Below are 21,706 nucleotides of genomic sequence, written 5' to 3' on the forward strand. Positions count from 1 at the left end.
GTTTGGTATTTATATTTATTTTTTGTCCACTTTGACACTTGAACTTGATAACTAGATTCATTTTAGTCCTTAAACTTGAAAATTTTAAAAGTTTGATGACATGGAACAATCTCAAAATATCACAAACAGTGTTTTAATAGCTAGATCAGTGATTGAACAGGTCAAACCACCAGTTTAGCTATCGAATCAACAATAATAAAATAATTAATTAAAAATTCATAAAAAAATTTTAAAATATTATTAAATCGGTTCAACTGTCAATTTCTATCCTAGTTTTAAATTTTTACCAATTTCAATTAGTTCTTGAGTCAATCTATTCAATTACTTTGTTCGGACTGTTATATCAATCAATTCTTAGACTGTCTGATCTAATCCTATTCCAATAACATTAGTCACGTCATAAAATCTTAACAGAACCCAAATTTAAGGACAAAAATGAATCTAGTTACCAAGTTTAAAGGCCAAAAATTATATCATCCCATTATATAACATTATGATAAAGTTTTACTTAATGGTTTTTTTAATAGATTTTGAACAATCCATGGGAAGCGAAACTGCAAGAGATGAAAGTAAGAGATCACCTCCATTTCTTGGATCTTCAAAATGTTTTTAAGAAAGAAAAAAAAAAGGGACCAAAATTAGATGTACTCGAGGAAATATTACATAAATCCCAGTATTCTTAAAAAATTTAGGATTTCGTCCTTATACGTTTATTTTTAGGAATTTAGTCACTCGACTTTTTATATTTTAAAATTCAGATTCAATTGTTAACATTGTTAAAATTTTTTATTAAATTCATGTTATTATAACATTATTTTTTTAATTACATGACTATCGACTGATTTTTTTTCCAAATTTAACAAAAAAAAAGAAGAGGTTTAACAATATTAACAATAAATCTAAAAAATAGAGAAACTAATTCTTAAAAATAAAAGTACAGGTACTAAATTCTAAATTTTTAAAAAGTATAAGGGCTTATGATATTTTTAACCTCATTTTTTTTATTGCATATTGAAATTGGACCCCGCTGGGCTCAATTTTGATTCCAAACTATAATTTTAGGCATTTATTGATAAATCAAGTGATATATTTACGAGAGCTTGAGTATAATTTCACCATTTTATTGGCATATATCTTTATAGTTTTTTAAATGACTAAATTAAAATTTTATCTTTTGAGGAGCTAAACTATAATTTTACCATTTATCAACATAAAATTTTATAAATTTTCAATGGCTAGATAGAACTGTAAGTACATGTATACTTGGGGCAATAATAGACTGGATTTGACATGTTAAAAAAATAGACTATTTTTTGTTTTTAACATGTCACATCCAAGCTGTCTTTGAAGTAAGTATATGTTTGATCCACATTTTTTTTGTGAAAAAAATAATCCATCTGAATCGGATCTTCCATAAGACGTAAGCCAGTTCTTCTATCTCGTACAGTCTTAACAATCCTATCTGTAAGTTTATTATCTTACCGAGAAGCATACTAAAGACTCTAATGACATAGAAGCTTCAATAATAAATGAATTCTTTTTACCAAAGTGGAATTAAAACCCGCAAGTATTTCATCCTGGATGATATTAACTGCTTCGATGCTATCGGTTAGAATTAAAACTCTCTTAAACTCCTAATGATTTAAATTTTTAAATATACTTTATGTCAGATTTGATCCATCAATTAGTGTTGATCTAATGACTAAACTATGAGAAGGATGTGGTTGATATGACAACGATACTTCCGACAATCGATTTCAATTTATAAAAAAAGATAAGGATGAATCAATCTATGATACAAAAGTTTTTAGTACATTGTCATTAAATTTAGTTGCTATGTAAACATATAGTATAGTAAATGCATCTGATAAAAGAAATTAATAGACGGTGAAAAGTTGGTGGAACAAATTCATTTAACTCACTCTCATTTTAGCCTTTTTCACTACCATGTGAAAAATACCAGTCCCTTACTAAAAAAAATGGAATTTTTAGACCTTTCCATCATTGTTTTGGCCCTTATCTTCCTCCGTCTATGGTGGCGCTACTGGCCAACCACCGGTGGTGGACCTAAGAACCTCCCTCCAGTTCCACCTGGTTGGCCACTTGTCGAAAACCTAATTCAAATCATCCTCCAACGTCAACACTTCATATTTATAGTATGTGGTTTACGTAAAAGGTATGGTCCCATTTTCAGCATGCAAATGGGGCAACGCACCATGGTGATTGTGACCGACTCAAGGCTTATCCATGAAGCCCTAGTTCAAAGAGGACCTACTTTTGCTTCCAGACCGCCGGACTCGCCGATCCGGCTTGTGTTTAGTGTCGGAAAACGGGCTATCAACTCGGCTGAGTACGGACCTTTATGGCGAACCCTAAGGAAGAACTTCGTCACCGAGGTAATAACCCCTACGAGAGTGAAACAATGCGGTTGGATCCGTAAATGGGCGATTGAAAACCACATGAAGCGAATTGAAAGCGATGCAATGGAGACTGGTGTCGTTGAGGTAATGAACAACTGCCGACTCACTATATGTAGTATATTAATCTGTTTATGTTTCGGAGCAAAGATCTCCGAACAACGGATTAAGGAAATTGAAAGCATATTAAAAAGATGTAATGCTAATAACATCGCCGCAGCTACCGGATTTCTTGCCGGTTTTAACACCGTTGTTTCACCGGCAAATGAAAAAAGCTAAGGCATTAAGGAAGAAGCAATTGGAATGTTTGGTCCCATTGATAAAAGCAAGGAGAGCTTTTGTGGAGAAAGGTGAAAACCCTAACCAAGAAATGGTGAGTCCACTCGGTGCAGCCTATATAGACTCGTTGTTCGGACTCGAACCTGATAAAACCCGAGGTCCATTGGGTGAAGAAGAGTACGTGACGCTATGTTCCGAAGTGATTAGTGCCGGTACGGACACGTCTGTTGGCACATAATTAAATTAATCTTGCACAAAATAAATTATGAAAAGTTACGAATGTGAAGAGGTTGAATATGAAGAGTTAATAATACAAAGAGACTTGAAGATGAAAAGTTACACACATGCATGGATAGTCATAACTCTTATAGTATTTAAGTTATGTAAATGAATAGTCACAACTCCTAGCATTTAGTGATATAGATGAATAGTCACTTACAACTCCTATATAAAGAGTTGTATGTGATGAAGAATATTATTGAGTGAGTGAAATAAAAATTAATCAAAAGGGTGTTTTCTTTCTTCCATAAAAATTATTTCTCTTTTCATTATATTCTTTATTATATTCTTTGTTTTATTTCTCCAAATTTTGATCAATTTTCTACAAATTGGTATCAGAGCCAGGTTCGATCAAAATGAACAATTCTATTCCTCTTTCTTCCATTCCCCAATTAACCAAAGAAAATTATGGCAAATGGAGTATCCAAATGAAGGCTTTTCTTGGATCTCTAGAAGTTTGGGAGATTGTTGAAAAAGGTTATAATGAAGTTGAGGCTGAAGAGGAGGAAGGATTAACACAAGTTTAAAAAGAGAGTCTAAGAAAATCAAGGAAAAAAAATCAGCAAGCCTTATTTTGGATATATCAAGGAGTTCAATCATATGAAGCGGCTTGGGAAAAAATAGCTTGTGCCACCACGACAAAACAAGCATGGGAATTTTTACAAAATTCATTCAAAGGAAATGAAAAGGTGAAAAGAGTTCGGTTGCAAACTCTTCGAGGAGAGTTTGAAAGATTGCAAAAAACAGAGTCAGAATCAGTTTCTGATTACTGTTCACGGGTTTTGTCCATAGTCAATCAATTAAAAAAAATGGTGAAACTATGGATGATATTCGTGGTGTTGAGAAAATCCTCCGTTCTTTAGATTCCAGATTTGACTACATTGTGGTTGCCATTGAAGAATCAAATGACTTGAGTACCATGACTATTGATGAACTCACAGGTTCGTTGTAAGCCCATGAAGAAAGATTAAACAAGAAGAAAAAGGAAGTAGATCTAGATCAAGCACTCCAGTCAAAGTTGTCTCTAAATGAGAAGAAGGGAGATTTTAAAAATCAAAGAGGGAGAAATCGTGGTCGTGGAAGAGGAAGAAATTTTAGAGGAAGAGGCTCAAATGCTCGTGAAAGAGGTGAATATGCAAGCACGGAGAATGGATGGAAAGAAGCCAACCAAAGTCAAAATTTTAGAGGATCACAAAGAGGACGTGGACGTGGAAATCAAAGAGGAAGAGATCGTGGCTATTTTGAATGTTATAATTGTCGCAAACCTGGTCATTTGGCAAGTGAATGCTGGTACAAAAAAGAAGAGAAAAATGAAGCTAATATAGTACAAAATAATCAAGAGCAAAAGCAAGAAACTTTGTTGCTCGTATCTCATGGTGGAGAGATTGATGATGTCTGGTACATAGACAGTGGTGCTAGCAAGCATATGACAGGTAACAAAAATTTATTTTCGAAGTTCTTTGAATCTGATTGTGGAGAAGTAAAAGTAGGAGATGGAAAAGCTTACAAAGTTAGCGGTGTTGGTGAGTTGGAGTTCAAAACAAAGCAAGGAAGGGTAGAGAAAATGTCTGAAGTTTATTTTGTTCCTGGTCTTAAAAATAATCTGCTTAGCGTTGGGCATCTTTTGAAGAAGGGGTATGATATTTATTTCCGTGACATGGCTTGCTATTTATCAAAGAAAAATCAGGTTGTTGCTAGAGTTGGAGTGGCATCAAATAATCTTTTCTCTCTTACCCTTCAAAGTCAGAATATGTCTTGTTTTATTGGTGCTCATAAAGGAATTTCAAAGTTATGTCATGATAGATATGGACATTTAAACTATGGAAATTTGAAGATGCTTTCAAGGAAGATGATGGTTAGAGGTTTACCAAAAATCGATCGGCTTGATGATGTTTGTGAAGCATGTCAACTTGGAAAGCAACACAAAATTGCTTTTCCTTCTCAATCCTCGTGGAAAGCAAGAAGACCATTACAACTTATTCACTCAGATCTTTGTGGTCCAATGACAATTTCATCTTTGGGAGGTAATCGTTACTTTATCTCTTTCATTGATGATTACTCAAGAAAGATATGGGTGTATTGTGTCCAAGAAAAATCAGAGGCTTTTCAGAGATTCCAAGATTTCAAGGCAGAAGTGGAGAACTTTACTGGGCTAAAAATTAACACATTGCGTACAGATCGTGGAGGTGAATATTTTTCAAAAGAATTTGAGAAATATTGTCGAGATAGTGGCATCCGGCATGAAATGACAGTTTGCCATACACCTCAGCAAAATGGTGTGTGTGAAAGAAAGAACAGAACAATTATGGAAATGGCTAGATGTCTTCTTAAGAAGAAGAGGTTATCAAGAAGATTTTGGGCTGAAGCTGTTTCTTGTGCAGTTTATCTTATAAATAGATCACCGACAAGAAGCTTGGAGAATTGCATACCACATGAGGCGTGGTATGGTATAAAGCCTAGTATTAGTCATCTTAGAGTATTTGGGAGTGTTGCCTACTCTCATATTCCAGATGCAATGAGAAGCAAGTTGGATGACAAGTCAGAGAAATGCATTTTCATTGGCTATAGTGAAAGAAGTAAGGCATACAAGTTGTACAATCCGGTGACAAAGAAGATTGTGATAAGCCGAGATGTTCGGTTTGATGAAAATTCCATGTTTGAAGATATGGAAATTGAAAAGGAAAATTTGCCAATTTTTCCTTTTGAACTTGAAGAAGAAGAAGAGGCAGTAATTGAGAATGCTGAAGATGATGCTCAAGTAGGAAATCTCCTGCTTCCCCAAGTTCTTCATCAAATTCTTCTTCATCCAGCCCGATCCGAAAAACTAGAAGCATCCAAGAGTTATATGATGTAACGGATGAAGTTGTGCAAAATGATGTTGTATTCTTTGTCTTCTTTGCAGGAGAAGATCCAATTTCTTTTGATGATGCATATCAAGAAGAAATATGGAGGAAAGCCATGAAAGAAGAGATTTGCTCAATTGAAAACAATGATATATGGGAACTCACAGATTTACCGCCGCACAAGAATTCAATTGGAGTCAAATGGGTGTACAAGACAAAGATGAATCCGAATGGCTCTATCAACAAGTACAAGGCAAGACTGGTTGCAAAATGATACAAGCAAAAGGAAGGAGAAGATTTTACAGAGGCATTTGCTCCAGTTTCAAGACTTGAGACAGTTCAGTTACTTATTTCTCTTGCTGCCCCAAAACAATTGGAAAATGTTCCAAATGGATGTAAAATCTGCGTTTTTGAATGGTGTTCTCAAAGAAGAAGTCTATGTTGATCAACCACCAGGGTTTGTCAAAAAAGGAGAAGAAGAAAAAGTTTACAAGTTGAAGAAAGCTTTGTACGGGTTGAAGCAATCACCCCGAGCTTGGTATAGCCGAATCGATTCTTATTTTCAAAAGTGTGGATTCCAGAAATCTCCATATGAGCATACTCTCTACATCAAAGGCAATTATCAAGGAAGATTCATGGTTGTTAGTCTCTACGTTGATGATCTTATTTTCACAGGAAATGATGTGAAGATGTTGAAAGAATTTCAGCACTCAATGATGGCAGAATTTAAGATGACAGATTTGGGAGAACTTCATCATTTTCTTGGTATTGAAGTTCATCAATCCAAGAAAGGAATTTTTATTTCACAAGAGAGCTACGCAAAGGAAGTTCTAAAAAAGTTCATGATGGAAAATGCGAATCCAGTCTCTACTCCATGCATTACAGGTCTGAAGTTATCTAAAGAGGGTGAAGGAAAGCTTGTCAATTCCACCATATTCAGAAGTTTGGTTGGGAAGTTGATGTATCTGACTTCGACAAGGCCTGACATCGTGTATGCTGTTAGTTTGGTGAGTAGATTCATGGAGAAACCTTACTCCAATCACTGGGAGGCTGCCAAGAGAATATTGAGATATGTGAAGGGAACCATTGATTATGGAATTTTCTATAAAGCTAATACATTAGTTGATCTCATTGGTTATACGGATAGTGATTTAGCAGGAAGCATTGATGATAGCAGAAGCACTTCTGGTTATGTTTTTCACCTTGGTAGTGGTGCAGTTTCATGGAGTTCAAAGAAACAATCAGTTGTGGCGCTTTCGACTACAGAAGCTGAATATATCGCTGCGTCTTATGCAGGATGTCAATTGATTTGGTTACGTGGAATTTTGGAGAGTCTTAAGCAGAAGGAGAGCAAGTCAACGATTTTGTTTTGTGACAATAGTTCTACTATTTCGGTCACAAAAGATCCAGTTCTTCATAAAAGGACAAAACACATTCGCATTCGTTATCACTTATTGAGGGAACTAGTGAATAATGGTGATATTCAAGTTGAATATTACAAGACAGAAGATCAGATGGCTGATATCTTCACAAAGCCGCTTAGTGGACAAGTCTTCAAGAAAAATGTTGAAAGGCTGGGAGTTCGAAGCAAGTTTAATTTAAGGGAGACATTGTTGGCACATAATTAAATTAATCTTGCACAAAATAAATTATGAAAAGTTACGAATGTGAAGAGGCTTGAATATAAAGAGTTAATAATGCAAAGAGAATTGAAGATGAAAAGTTACACACATGCATGGATAGTCATAACTCTTATAGTATTTAAGTTATGTAAATGAATAGCCACAACTCCTAGCATTTAGTGATATAGATGAATAGTCACTTACAACTCCTATATAAAGAGTTGTATGTGATGAAGAATATTATTGAGTGAGTGAAATAAAAATTAATCAAAAGGGTGTTTTCTTTCTTCCATAAAAATTATTTCTCTTTTCATTATATTCTTTATTATATTCTTTGTTTTATTTCTCCAAATTTTGATCAATTTTCTACAACGTCAGCGACGACGGTAGAATGGGCAATGCTTCACTTGGTGATGAATCAAGATATCCAAGATAAATTGTACCATGAAATTGTTGAATGTGTGGGCAAAAATGGGGATATCAAAGAAGAAGATGTCGAAAATATGGCGTATCTTGAATCCGTCGTTAAAGAAACTTTTCGACGACACCCTCCGAGCCATTTCCTTTTATCTCATGCAGCTATAAAGGACATTGAGCTTGGTGGCTATAGAATTCCAGCAGGGGTTCATGTTGAGTTCTACACTGCATGGATTACCGAGGATCCAGATATATGGTCGGATCCGGGGGAGTTTCGGCCCGATAGGTTTTTGCGAGGTGACGGGGTTGGTGTCGATGTGACGGGGACTCGTTCAGTGAAGATGTTGCCGTTTGGGGCCGGGCGACGGATTTGCCCCGCTTGGAACCTAGGTGTTTTGCACATAAAGTTGTCGCTTGCAAAGATGGTACAAGCTTTTAAATGGCTGCCGGTGCTGGATTCTCCGCCCGACATGACGGAAACTTATGCTTTCACTGTTGTGATGAAGAACCCTCTCAAGGCTGTCATCTTGCCTCGGTAAGAAATTCAAAGGGGAAAGAGAAATAAAAATGCTTGAAGTTTTAGTTTACATATAGTTAGGTTCATTAGGAAGACTTTCTGTCTTGGATGCTTAATCATGTATGTCATGCTAAAAAGTGCAACATTCTCTTAATTAAGCCCTTAATTAAATGTTGTCCATGATTACTTATAATAATGAGACATTCCTAATATAAACATTAGCTTCAAAATGATATTTTTGAGTAATTTACCCACAAATTCTGTGGTTGAGGCAGGCGAATTCCATAACAATGGGGAAAGGTCCAATATCCATCTAATTTGATCCAATTTGATTGGAAATTGGGAAAGTAACAAAGAATAAGCAAAATAGAAAAAATAATAATAAGAGTAAATTGTCAGTCTGGAATTTTGAGCATTATAAAGAAGAGGCTGCCATAAAATTACAGGCCACTTGGCACTCTTTATTGCTAGCAGAAGCTCTTTCTGTTGTTAAAACAATTAGAGAATTAAATGCAACATTGATTGGTCATTGAAAAATTGGGGGTGTTAGGTGTACAAATGATTCACGGAGAGGGGTCTGCTTGGATTACTTGAGTTAGTGAATATATGTTAAGGGGTAAGAGTTTTCTGGACGTGGTTCCTACTTCGATGAGTAGCAGGAATTGGTGGAGAGTAAGCTTTTGGTTGCTGCCAATTCTCAACAATTTGCTAATGCTAAAGTGAATATTTCTCGATTGTGGGAGATAAAAGGCGGAGTGATATCGTTTGCTATTGTTCCCTTTGCATATTCTCAAGTATTCTCTTATTACTTGGATGGTTATTCTTAATAGACTCCTTACTCAGAACCACTTGCTCGCTTTTGAGATTTGTTGCATTTTCTATATGGAGGCCACGTGATAATATTTTCTTTGAGTGTAAATTTTCAAGGAAGGTGTGAGCAGTTTGTTTTGCAGCTTTACACAATGCAAGAGTTAATTTAGGCAATATTAAAACTTATTACTATACTGAACCTGCTTGAAATGCATATTTGTATGTGATATGGAGATAAAAGAACAAGAGGTATTTTGATGCATCTTTTTTGATAGAAAATGCTATCTTCATGCAAATTAAAGAGATTTATGTAGACTTGTTTAGGAAGAAGATCCATCAATAGAGATATTTTATTAGTGCTTTACTTTGTGCTTCTCGGATATCATTCTTCATGCAAATTAAAGAGATTTATGTAGACTTGTTTAGGAAGAAGATCCATCAATAGAGATATTTTATTAGTGCTTTACTTTGTGCTTCTCGGATATCATTAATAAATTTCGGAACCATATTATTAGTTAAACAATATACATATATCAAAACGTTTGAGGTCTGGTCTGGATATACACAACAGACCTAAATTGTGTTTGTACAATACAAATAACTCAAGGGGGGAAAAACAAAAACAAAAACAAAACCAATCTAGGTTCCAGCCATGCGTCTAAAGGATGACCAGAACCAAAGAGAACTGATTAGATCAAGGAAAAATCCTAGAATTGTCATAATCATCATCATCCACCACTCATTCGGGGATGCTTTGCAGCACCGGTTTCCATGGCCGAGGCGGCTGCTCCTCCACCTCATATAAATCAGCGCCACCGTTAACCACCCCGGACAAGAATTGTTCTAGAGTCAAACCTTGCAGTTCCACCTTCTTTACCAATTGCTCCAGCTCCTTTCTAGAAATGGTTATCTTCACTTCTCTGCTAGTATTTTGCACGTCTCCTCGCTTGCCACCGCCACCAAGCAACCTCTTCTCCTCCGTAATGCTAATCCCACCACCGTTATCTCCTCCTTTTCCGTGAGCTGACACCATAGCTTCCCAATCATCATCATCATCATTATCAACGACCCAAGATGACTTTTTTTGGTGCCTCAAACAATTCCCCATGACAGCAAATACTATGAAAACTTTCAAGGAAGAAGAAGAGAGATCTTTAAACAAGGAAAGGTTTAGCGTATTTATATAGAAATGAAGGGTGGTGACCAAGGTTCCTGGAATTATAGGTCGCTGTAAATGGTGATGTCAGCAGCTAAGGTGAGAGGCAGCTTCGAGCTCTGTCGTGGCTGTGACGGTGACAGTGGGGCCAAAGAAGGAAGCCACCTTTTATAAATTATAATAATGGATGGTGTGAACAGAGAGAAATATGGTATCTGAATCTTCCATTGTTTTCTCTCACGTATGAGCTGCCATGCTTCTACGTTCAATTTATTCCTTTTACTAACTTACTTTTCCACATTAGCAGTTGAATTTTTCAACTATATAGCTAATTAAATATCTTCTAATTCATCTTCTAGATTGGGTTTGCTGATATTGACTGACTTTTCCCCTTTTTCTTTTCTTTTTCCTAATTGCATGGGTGCTTGGAAGAATGGCTTATTGATATTCAATGTCAATAATTGCCAGCAAACTTTGTTTATTTACATACTGATGATGCAATGAAGGTGGTGTGTTGCGAGACCAATTTGGAGATTGAATTATCGATTCTAACCATGTTTTAGGTAATTGTTGAGTTTTTAATGTTAAGTTATGAGATATTTGGGATGATTTATTCCTATTACAAAAAAGGAGTGCTTTTTAGGAAGCCTAATATAGTATTTAATTTTGGGTCAAGTCGAGGGTATTGTTGAGGGTATATCATGCGGGCAAAAAACCATCTCATTGCCATCTTTATATGTATTGCCGATTCAACTTTTCTTGTGGAGTTTCAATACTTACTTAGGTTCTCTTCGACATTGCTTATGGGGCCCAAAAAATTACTTTTTCAACCCCATAAGTAATGAGTTTTTGAGTTTTAAAGTATCCAAATTTTGCATTTTGAAGCTCGAATTATCAAAATTTCTTTATATATTAGCTAATTAAATTATTTAAATATACTTAATTATTATATTTTAATTTTTTAAAATATTTCGTGCATCATTAATTTTACAAATAATTTATAAATTACTTAAAAAGTATTTAAAAATTAGTGTATAATTATATTAAATTATTTTATTTTTTTAATTTCTAACATCATGTCTAAAATAAATATTTTAGCTTTCAACCGTAATTTTCAACCGCAATACCAAACAATTGAAATTAATAAACCACACTTTTTTATAACACTAATGTGAAACTAACTCTTATAATCGTTAATTACTCGAATTAAGAGTCGAACATACTACTAATAAATCGCACGACTCTGGTTTGATTAATGACATCGATACACATCATCTAAATTTTTTTAAAAATAAACTGAAATAATTTCATTTTGAACGATGAATAATCATTTAATTTACTGCCAGCACATCAAATATAAATTAATATATATTAATTTAAAATTTTTTAAGTTTTTTTTTAAAATTTTAATATTATAATATGCCATATATATATAGAAGTTTTCCCTTGTTATTTTCTTGAACGTCTCAGTCGCTAACTTGGAAAAGGTGGTGGATTAAATAATGAAATAAGTTATGGATATATATATGTATATATATATATCTTAAACGTCAAAAAAGGATGGCATGGAAAGTTAATTACCACGTTTTCTATGGTTTATGTTGTAGTGTATATAAATATAAATATAATATCGAATTAAGTTTTATTTCGATTGGTATAAATATTGTTATCAATATAAAAAGATGTGGTTTCGAGTGTACCGAGGGGCTATGGGTAGTTTTAAATATTGTGTCAAAAAGAGCAGATATGATCAGAACCTATAATAAAATTGTTCAAGAAATATATATTCATTAAAATTTAGATATAAAAATTAAATGTGTTTTTTTTATTGAAATGGTAAAGTTGAGATATTGAAGATCATGATGTTTTGGGTTCAAAACTATCTGTATTGACCGGAACACTTTGTTTGCGTAGTAAACCAGAACAATAAACTATGGGTTTCGTTTCGGTGCAAATTCTAGTTGGTACCAGCCATACTGGTGCTTACGGTGCAATTTCGGTAAAATAAATTTGTTTTGCTTCTTTATTTTGAGTTTGTTTAACGATAAATTGTATTTGCATATACTGTAGCGTAAGATAAAAAATGAATTAAACGCACCCCACCATCCATCCAAACAGTATGTCTACCGGTACGATACTAACTACCTTAATATTAAAACACGATTAATAAATGACACCAACATAATCCGTGGTTATATGTAGGTGAAGGTATTACGTAATCATCTAGAAACCAACATTAAATAAAAGTCAACATCCAAACTATAGTTAAAGTAACAAAAGATCAATCATAAATAAATATTTGTATGCAAAAGGGAGTGAGTAAAACTGGATCACCTTTGAGTATCAAACTTGTTGACTTCATGCCCTTTTCAAGACCTTCTAGATTGCTTTGGAAAATCAAAATTCTACTTTCTGGCCACCTTAAAATTTTTTTTTATGGCTTCACCTTCGGGCATCAATATTTTTGTTTTCAAATTAGTCCTTGAACTTGATATCTTTTTTTTAGGTTAGTTTAGTCTTTGAATTTGACAATTATTTTTATATTAGAGCTTGAACTTTTTTTTTCAAGTTAGTCTTTGAATTTGGCAATTGTTTGTATACTGGGGCCTAAACTTTGGCTTGATACAAATTAGTCATTGATATCTACTTGAAAACCCAAAGTTCAAACCCCAGTGTGGGAATAATTGTCAAGTTCAGGCCTTAAAGTGAAAATAATTGTCAAGTTCAGGGACTAACTTGAACCAAAAAAACTTCAAGCCCTATTGTAAGAATAATTGTCTAGTTTAGACTTCAATGTGGGAACAATTACCAAGTTCAAAAATTAACTTTGACAAGAAAAAAAGTTCAAGTCTCAATTTGGGTGTTGTTGATGGGGCTTGAACTTTTTTTGTTCAAGTTAGCCCTTAAACTTGTTAATTATTTGCACATTAGGGCCTAAACTTTCGCTTGGTACAAGTTAGTCTTTGATAATTACTTAAAAACCTCAAAATTCAAACCTCAATGTGAAAATATTTACCAAGCTGAGGCCTCAAAGTGAGAACGATTGTCAAGTTCAACGGCTAACTTGGATAAAAAAATTCATGCCCCAATATAGGAATAAATTGTCTAGTTCAGACCTCAGTATGAAAACAATTACCAAGTTTAGAAATTAACTACGACAAGAAAAAAATTTAAATTTCAATATTGGTGTTGTTGATCGTTCGGGCGCAAATAATGATTTAACCCTTAATAAAAGTTTCCAGAACAATTTGTGACAATACATTTTCTTGTGTTTAATTTCTACGTTACCCAAATAAAGATGGTAAAACCAGTACACCATATGGTTTGAAAGAGTCTTAATGTAAATATTCAAGAGAAATGACCTTTCCCTTTCAATTACTATTTACTTTATTACCCAACTCTTACTTTTCTTGGGGTAAAATAAAAAAATCTAAATCGACTCTTATTTTAGATCGACTCTTAATTTTAAAAGGTTCTAATTATATTCTCAAATTATCAATGTTATATCATTCAGGTTATTTCATTATTGAAACATCTAATTTAACCATTTAATGATTCGTAAACCTTATACGACGTAATTTAAAATGAAAATTGTAAAGAAAAGTAAAATGTTGTCACGTAACTTTTAAAATTAAAAGTGAAACCCAAGATTTTTACGATATTAATTTTTACAATTTTCATTTTTTATTTAAAATTTTCATTTTAAATTATGTCATATAAAAATCCGATGTCCCATTTAATGGTTAAATAAACGATATTAGTAGCAGAATGATTTTATTAATATAACATCGAAAGTTTTAATTACAAATTTAAAAACCAGTAAGTATGATATCTTTTTCGCAATTTTCAAGCTATAATAATTTTATTTATTTATGAATTGCGAATTGAATAGAGGGCAGCTAAGCTCATGACTATGGAAGAAAAAAAAACTAATTTATGATAAATAAAAAATAAAAAAGAATTATTGTTTCTTGCAATTTATCATACTATTAATAAATTTATATTTTGATCATTTAATTTCAAAAAGTTGCAAAATCCTTATTAAATTATATGAAAGTTTTAATTTAAATTATTGAACTATTAAAATCACCATTATATAGCCTTCTTTATTCTATTAATAACTTTGAACATCACGAATCGATAAACTAATATATGAATTGCTTTCTTCTCCAATCTTAGACATTGACTATAAGATCAGCTTAGATCTGAGATATTTCTTCTACTTATCGATGGGTATTATTCTACAATATTGATTGTTGAATCGTCACTCAAAGCTAACCAGTCGGAATTTCTCTATAAAATCAAAACTCTTATAATCTTAACTTGAATCTATTAAACCTAAGACAATGAAAATGATCAAAACTCTTATAATCCTAACTTGAATCTCAATCTGAGATCAACTTGATCATGAAATAATCTAAAATCAAGAACAACCAACCTATACCAGCCATACCCTTCTTTACCCTTTGTACTATGCCCCAAACCAACAAAATAGCAATGAAAGTGTTATCAGACAAGAATAATTGAACACATGATAAACTAGTAAAACAAAATGCTCACTCTGTTTCCCAATTTTCTTTCCTTACACATTTACAACCAATACAGAGGGAAATACCATAAAAAGCATACAACCATTGTGGAAGTGAATATCATAATTGCAACAAGGGAAGAGCTCATTGTCCTCATCAAGCAAGATTAAATCCATGTAGAAAGCACTACAATAACAAAGTCTTAAATGCAGCTAACCAATGTCCAAAGTGCGTCTTTAATACAGCCTCAGAGAGGGAATTAAGCTCAGGCAAACCTGGAGATATCCCTTTCCGTAGCAAAGCTATTGAGGCACTTCTAGGTCCGGTCTTTGGTCAAATACCTCCTTAGTTGATTCATCTGGGAATGCATCTGGATAGGTAGCCATAATTTTTGCCTTCATGCTCCTACAGAGAAAAAAAAAAAGTGAAGAGAGAGTGGGAGAGAGAGAATTCTGGATTAGCTGGGATTTAAATCGGTAGAGCAGCCTCATGTCAGGAAAACTGCAATATGCTGAAAAGTCAATAAATCCACATAGAAATATAGGCAGAGTAGATGTATGGAAAGCAGACTGATATTTATCCTGAAATCCAAAGACTGCTAATTGAAACGGGTCTATGATGTTTATCCTGACATTCAAACTTCGCTAATTGAAGCAGAGACCATAGTTCTAAATTACAATCAGTTTATACACTCTCTAAGGATCTAAATGTAACTTTTAGTGGGACACATGCCTATGATTGTCCAATAGAGGTTGTACGACTGCAGTGAAAACCATTTCCATTTTCACTTTATCATTAATTTTAAAATTATCAAAATTAATTGGTTGTATATAGGTTTCACGAAGTTGCACGCCAAGGGAATTTAGAGAGACTAAACATGCTGTGGGTCAGTTATCACATATATTGCTGTTATCATCTGCAAGTTGTTTTCCTAACAAAACAGTTTATATTTCAAACATAGAAAAGCTCCCTGCAGGATAATATGGTCTGTATCTCAATGCTAGAAATTATAATGTGTTGCAAAAGAACCTTCAGATATATTACAATCATAGAAAACTATAGAAAGAAAATAACTTTTAATTAATAAAAATCTCATATGTAATCAATCAAAAAACAATAAATATGAGAGCACTTATACCTAAGCTTTTGAAAGATATAATCAAGGTCTGACTTCATAGACTTTAACATGCGAGTATTCCTTGAAAAGTCACTAGAAACCTCCGCAAAGCAATTTTCTGAGTACTCATTAAAATGAGATAAGACCGCGTTGCTGTCTTGTAGCCTTCCCAAGCTGCAAATTGTGGCACCAAAAAGGAAAAGCTATAATAATGCAGGAACAAAGATTGTTACTCAAATCGAAGCTGTATTTTGCAATCAAAGCAGGGAAAAAAACAGAATAGTTTGAACAACATTCCATTGTAAATTTATAATCATTTTGGCAACACTATTGGAGGAGAAGTCCTGCTCTCTTTCAGGACAAATGTTTCTGCATAAAACAACCATGTAACATGCCTTCAGCTTTGATATATGACTCTCTCAAGTCACGTTCTGGATGCATGTCAGGAGCAATACCCCTTTTCACCCTAGTCCTGTAGACAAGGGCATCGAAGTAAAGTGTTATGTGGACATAGGCATCTGGTGTCTGACATAGCATCTCCAAAGATACAAGATAAAAAATCATGTTTATGTGGACATTAATTTTTGTTTGCAATAGCTAAATGAACAAATCCTTATGTTTGATTCCAGGAAACACCTGATTCCTACATCGAACTAGCATCTTGACACAAAGAATAGCTTATTAAGGAGATTATACAACATCAACATTATAAAATCACGGACAATAAGTAGCTGCTACCGATTGATAAGATCAACGAAGACAGGGTTATCATGCTTGAGATGGTAGTATTGCCTTGTTAACATGTCTCTATACATAATAGAACAAGATATCCTTATGATTTTATAATCTATACAACATGATAACCACTAACTACTGTTTAGTTCCAGCAATGAATCATAAAGGTTTGACCTTCTGATAAACACTAATGTTAATCACAAGTAAAAAGTAATAATTTGTAATTCACTGAGTCCAGCTCTACGAAGTAATTATAGAAAACAAGAGAAACTTTAAGAGAACATACAAAAATGAATTATCATACAGCTAAAATCAAATCCAATCATGTCAATGGAAGAAAAAAGTAAATAGAAAAGGGAAAAAAAGTACATGAGGAGCTGCAAATGCTTAAGAGAGTCCAAATCATTGGCATCGATTAGGGTTTTGAACTGACGAGACACCTCTTCCGAAGCTGCTTTCATCGATTCAATTTCTTTCTCCGTTTCCTCCATTCCTATTTTTGTTTCTTTTTCCTCCCTATTTTTTTTCATAGTTTTCTTAAGCTGTGCGTGGAACAGAAAACTGTAAGGGATTTATAGGGAAAAGAAAATGGTCTTCGATAGGGATAATGGCATATTTGCCCCCTGTACTTTAACATAACTTTCAATGTGGTACCTAAAGTTTTTAAATGTTCAATGTAGGTGTTCATGGGCCGGGTTTAGCTGGGCTTAAGTATGATATTGACATATTTTATACTTATCCAAGCTCAGCCCAATCCAAAATATGATCATAGAATTTGTTCAAACCCGTCCATATTGGCAAAAGACTAACTGTCCATATAATTTTTTTAAAAAATATTTATATTATATTATTTTAATATTAAATAATTTTATACATTTTTAATTTATTAAATTTTTTATATAGTTATCTTGATATTATTTTAATGTTTACATTAGAGTGTATTATATATTTAGTATAGGTTTATTCTTTTAATGTGTTTTAAATTACATAATATATAAAAATTACATAATATAAAGTATTATAAACTTAAAAATGGACCGCACTTAGGCCTTGAATATTCAAGGCAGAGCCCCACTCATATTTTAAGCGGGTCTAATTTTTTTGTCTGAGCTCATTTTTTGGGCTTGATATTTTTACCCAAACTCTCTCAAATTTTGGGCGAGCCTTTGAACTTGGGCAGATAGCCTAGCCCATAAACAGGTCTAAATGTTCCTTTTTTATTTTACTTTTATTTTCCAAAAAGGTATCTGAATCTAATGGAATTAAAGTGTAACGTGACAATATGTCACAGGTCATGGATCAAAGTCCATCATAAAACACTGCAAATCTAGTATGAAAATTAGGTTAGAACAAAACATTTGGTCTTGATATTAGGCTCGTAATTTATACTGTGCCAACATTAGATCTATATGAATAGACCTTCTAGCTAGGTAGCCTTTAAGCACCCTAACAAGCACATTAAGAGAACACAAGTAAAAAAGCGTAAGAGAATATTAAGGGTTGGTTTGAATGGGCGATTAGGTGCGTAGTGCGATTCATTTATCTTATTTTTTGTCTCACACTACAATATTGCTATAGTATCTAATCTAATCGCCACCGTTGTTTTTACACTAACTGCAGATAAACACACTGCTCATCTAAACCTACCCTAAAAGTGTTATTGTTTAACATAACGTTTTATAATATTTTGAAGAAAATATGAAGGAGAGCAAGACGGTTAGAGGTGTTCATGAGTCAAACCAGATCGGGTCTAAGCTGAATATTAACATATTTTATGTTTACTCAAACTCGATTCGAAATATAAACATAAAACTTTGTCTAAATTCATTCATAATAATCTATTTTTGATTTAAACAAATAACTCAATGTTTAAACAGAAAATAACAAAAATAACTTAAACTAATAAAAGTAAATTTAGATATTAATCTATTTTGAGTACATTATGAATGGAATTTGCATTTAGTGCGCCCCTCCCATTAAAAATGGTTTATTTACCTAAAATTAAGAATCAACACCCCAAAATACAATGGTTCTTATTTTATCCCAATTTAACCAAACAAATTTCTCCAAAATATTCAATCTCATCCTCAAATGTTTTTCTTTTAAACAAACCAACTTAACATAAACCAAAATACTAAATAAGAAATTTAAAAAAAAAACAGCAAGAGAGAGAGAGGAATTTTCTCTCTCTTCTGTTCTTTTGAGGGGTTTTTGGGTGATTTTTTTAAAAATTAATTTAAAGGAAGAGGAAAATGGTGAAAAGGGTAATAACATATATCAGAAAATTATAGTCTGCGGAAAAAGAAAAAAAAAGTTGTCAGGGAATTTTTACGTGATTTCTGGGTTAGTAAACGGCGGCTGACGGCGGTGGAATGTTGTCGGAATCTGGACATTAAAAGTAAAACACCTTTCTCTTCAAATTTGGTCTCAACCAAGAAAAAAAAAAGTGAGAAAAATTCTGACTTTAATCTGTGTTTCTTCTTTTGCTTAAAAAACCAATCTTTTTTGTTTAAAATTTTGTTCTTATTTTTCATATAGATGGGCTGTTGTAGCAGCAAAAATAGATTAACAGGATGCAGCAGTTATAAATCAGGCAAACATTCGATACCAGTTCAAGACCAAAAAGTTGTTGTCGTGTCACAAACACAGGTTCCGCAAGCAAAGCAGCGCCACCACAACAACCACCCACAACCACCATTAGCCAACAAAACAAGCCAAGTGAAAGTACAAGGCACAGTGTTAGGGAAACCATTGGAAGACATTAGACAATATTACACACTTGGTAATGAACTTGGTAGAGGTCAGTTTGGGGTTATTTATTTATGTACTGAGAATTCAACAGGTCATACATATGCTTGTAAATCAATATTGAAAAGGAAATTGACAAACTTACAAGACAAAGAAGACATAAAAAAAGAAGTACAGATTATGCAACATTTGTCTGGTCAACCAAACATTGTTGAGTTCAAAGGTGCTTATGAAGACAAAGATTGTGTTAATATTGTAATGGAACTTTGTGCTGGTGGTGAGCTTTTCGATAGAATTATAGCTCAAGGTCATTATTCTGAAAGAGCTGCAGCTGCTATTTGTAGACAAGTGGTGAATGTGGTTCAAAATTTCCATTTTATGGGAGTTATGCATCGCGATCTTAAGCCCGAAAACTTCTTGCTTTCGAGCAAAGACGAGGATGCTATGTTGAAAGCAACCGATTTCGGTTTGTCTGTCTTTATCGAGCAAGGTTAGATGTCGAACCTTTCGACTCATATTGTTGATTGGTAGAGTTTTCGTGCTCGTGTCCTAAGTACTAACCCTTTTGAAATCACAGGGAAGCAATATCGGGATATTGTAGGTAGTGCTTATTACATAGCACCCGAAGTTCTTCGGCGTAGTTACGGGAAAGAGATCGATATATGGAGTGCTGGTGTTATCTTGTATATTCTACTCTGTGGTGTTCCTCCGTTTTGGGCTGGTAAATAGACATTTTGCTCGTTTTACATGTTGTTTCCAACTCTGTTTATGTCCTGTAATGTTTAGATGTTCTGTTCGGATTGTATTGTAGAAACTGAGAAAGGTATATTTGATGCTATTCTTGAGGGTGAACTTGATTTCGAAAACGATCCATGGCCTTCGATTTCCGAAAGTGCCAAAGATTTAGTGAGGAAGATGTTGACAATGGACCCGAATGAACGGCTTACGGCTGCGCAAGTTCTCGGTTTGTTATCTTTTCGATATTCGGTTCTCGTTCCCGGATTTTGATTGTTGTGCTTTTGATTGATGTATAATGTTGGTATGGTTAGAACATCCTTGGCTGAGAGAAGGTGGAGAGGCATCGGACAAGCCGATAGATTCTGCTGTTCTATCGAGATTGAAGCAATTCAGAGCAATGAATCAGCTTAAAAAGCTTGCATTGAAGGTAACACTTTCTAACCCTATCAAACAAGTCTCAATTTTGCATTAAACGGGCGTCAATTGGTGCTGTGTACTCGTTTTCGTGTTCTTCAGGTCATTGCAGAAAATTTGTCCGAAGAAGAGATTCAAGGTCTTAAAGCAATGTTCAAAAACATTGACACGGATGAGAGTGGCTCAATCACTTACGAAGAACTAAAAGAAGGTTTGGCTCGTCTCGGATCGAAGCTCACTGAAGCTGAAGTCAAGCAATTAATGGAAGCTGTAAGTACTTTTATCTACCTACTCGATTTTTACCGTCGCTCGGTTTGCTTAATGTTCGATTGCAGGCTGATGTGGATGGAAACGGAACCATAGACTATATCGAGTTTATCTCAGCTACAATGCATAGGTACAGACTCGAAAGAGACGAAGACCTGTACAAAGCGTTCCAGTATTTTGATAAAGATAACAGTGGGTGAGTTCCGAAATACGATAAATTATCTACAATTAATGATTCTTTGTTCATATATGTATATATGTGTGTATGCAGGTTCATTACGATGGACGAACTCGAGGCTGCTATGAAGGATTACAGAATGGGTGATGAAGCTAGCATCAAGCAAATAATCTCCGAGGTGGATACCGATAACGTAAGTTTCGCTTTTGAATCAAACTCGGGAACTTCTTCAATATTACATTACCGGTACTAATGCCGTTTTAAATCAAACAGGACGGAAAGATCAACTACGACGAGTTTTGCGCTATGATGAGGGGTGGAGCACCACAAACCGCAAAGCTTTTTTAGATGCCTTCTGCGGTTCCGTTCGAGTTGCTGAAGGTTGAACTAACCTAATTAACAGTTCCGGGACTATTTTCCGAGCTCTTTTCGCCGAGAAAACGAGGATTTGGATTCGAGATTTGTTGGACAACAAAAAGGCATTATTGTTTGTGTATATCTATTTATCTATCATTTTCCAAGTTCTTTTATTGATCATCCTCTGTCCCCTTCTCTCATTACTCTTCAAAGTGTTTCAATAGTAACGTTGTTTAAATCTTGCCTTACTCTTTGCTTATTACGACTTTCTTCACTGACTTAA

At 34.0% G+C, this 21,706-nt stretch overlaps 3 protein-coding genes and 1 pseudogene across 3 annotated transcripts; 2 read left to right on the plus strand and 2 right to left on the minus strand.

The window, feature by feature from the left end:
* Positions 1-1,000: 1,000 nt before the first annotated feature.
* Positions 1,001-8,540, plus strand: LOC121230913 (cytochrome P450 77A4-like; annotated as a pseudogene).
* Positions 8,541-9,923: 1,383 nt separating this feature from the next.
* On the minus strand, positions 9,924-10,292 carry LOC121230584 (uncharacterized). Its single transcript, XM_041115502.1, has one exon. The coding sequence runs from the start codon at positions 10,290-10,292 to the stop codon at positions 9,924-9,926; it is 369 nt and encodes a 122-aa protein (XP_040971436.1).
* A 4,588-nt stretch (positions 10,293-14,880) lies between these two features.
* Positions 14,881-17,278, minus strand: LOC107960181 (kxDL motif-containing protein 1). The gene is made up of 3 exons (XM_016896464.2): positions 17,091-17,278; positions 16,008-16,160; positions 14,881-15,274 (listed from the first exon to the last, which is right to left on the minus strand). The coding sequence occupies exons 1-3, from the start codon at positions 17,249-17,251 to the stop codon at positions 15,172-15,174; spliced, it is 417 nt and encodes a 138-aa protein (XP_016751953.2). The 5' UTR covers positions 17,252-17,278; the 3' UTR covers positions 14,881-15,171.
* A 1,568-nt stretch (positions 17,279-18,846) lies between these two features.
* LOC107960180 (calcium-dependent protein kinase 33) lies at positions 18,847-21,664 on the plus strand. Its single transcript, XM_016896463.2, has 9 exons — positions 18,847-19,167; positions 19,260-19,959; positions 20,047-20,190; positions 20,281-20,433; positions 20,519-20,634; positions 20,724-20,891; positions 20,957-21,084; positions 21,160-21,259; positions 21,340-21,664. Exons 2-9 carry the CDS (start codon positions 19,260-19,262, stop codon positions 21,412-21,414), a joined length of 1,584 nt encoding a protein of 527 aa, XP_016751952.2. The 5' UTR covers positions 18,847-19,167; the 3' UTR covers positions 21,415-21,664.
* Positions 21,665-21,706: the final 42 nt, after the last annotated feature.

The sequence above is a fragment of the Gossypium hirsutum genome, chromosome A06, assembly GCF_007990345.1.
Source record: "Gossypium hirsutum isolate 1008001.06 chromosome A06, Gossypium_hirsutum_v2.1, whole genome shotgun sequence".
Taxonomy (NCBI): Eukaryota; Viridiplantae; Streptophyta; class Magnoliopsida; order Malvales; family Malvaceae; genus Gossypium; species Gossypium hirsutum.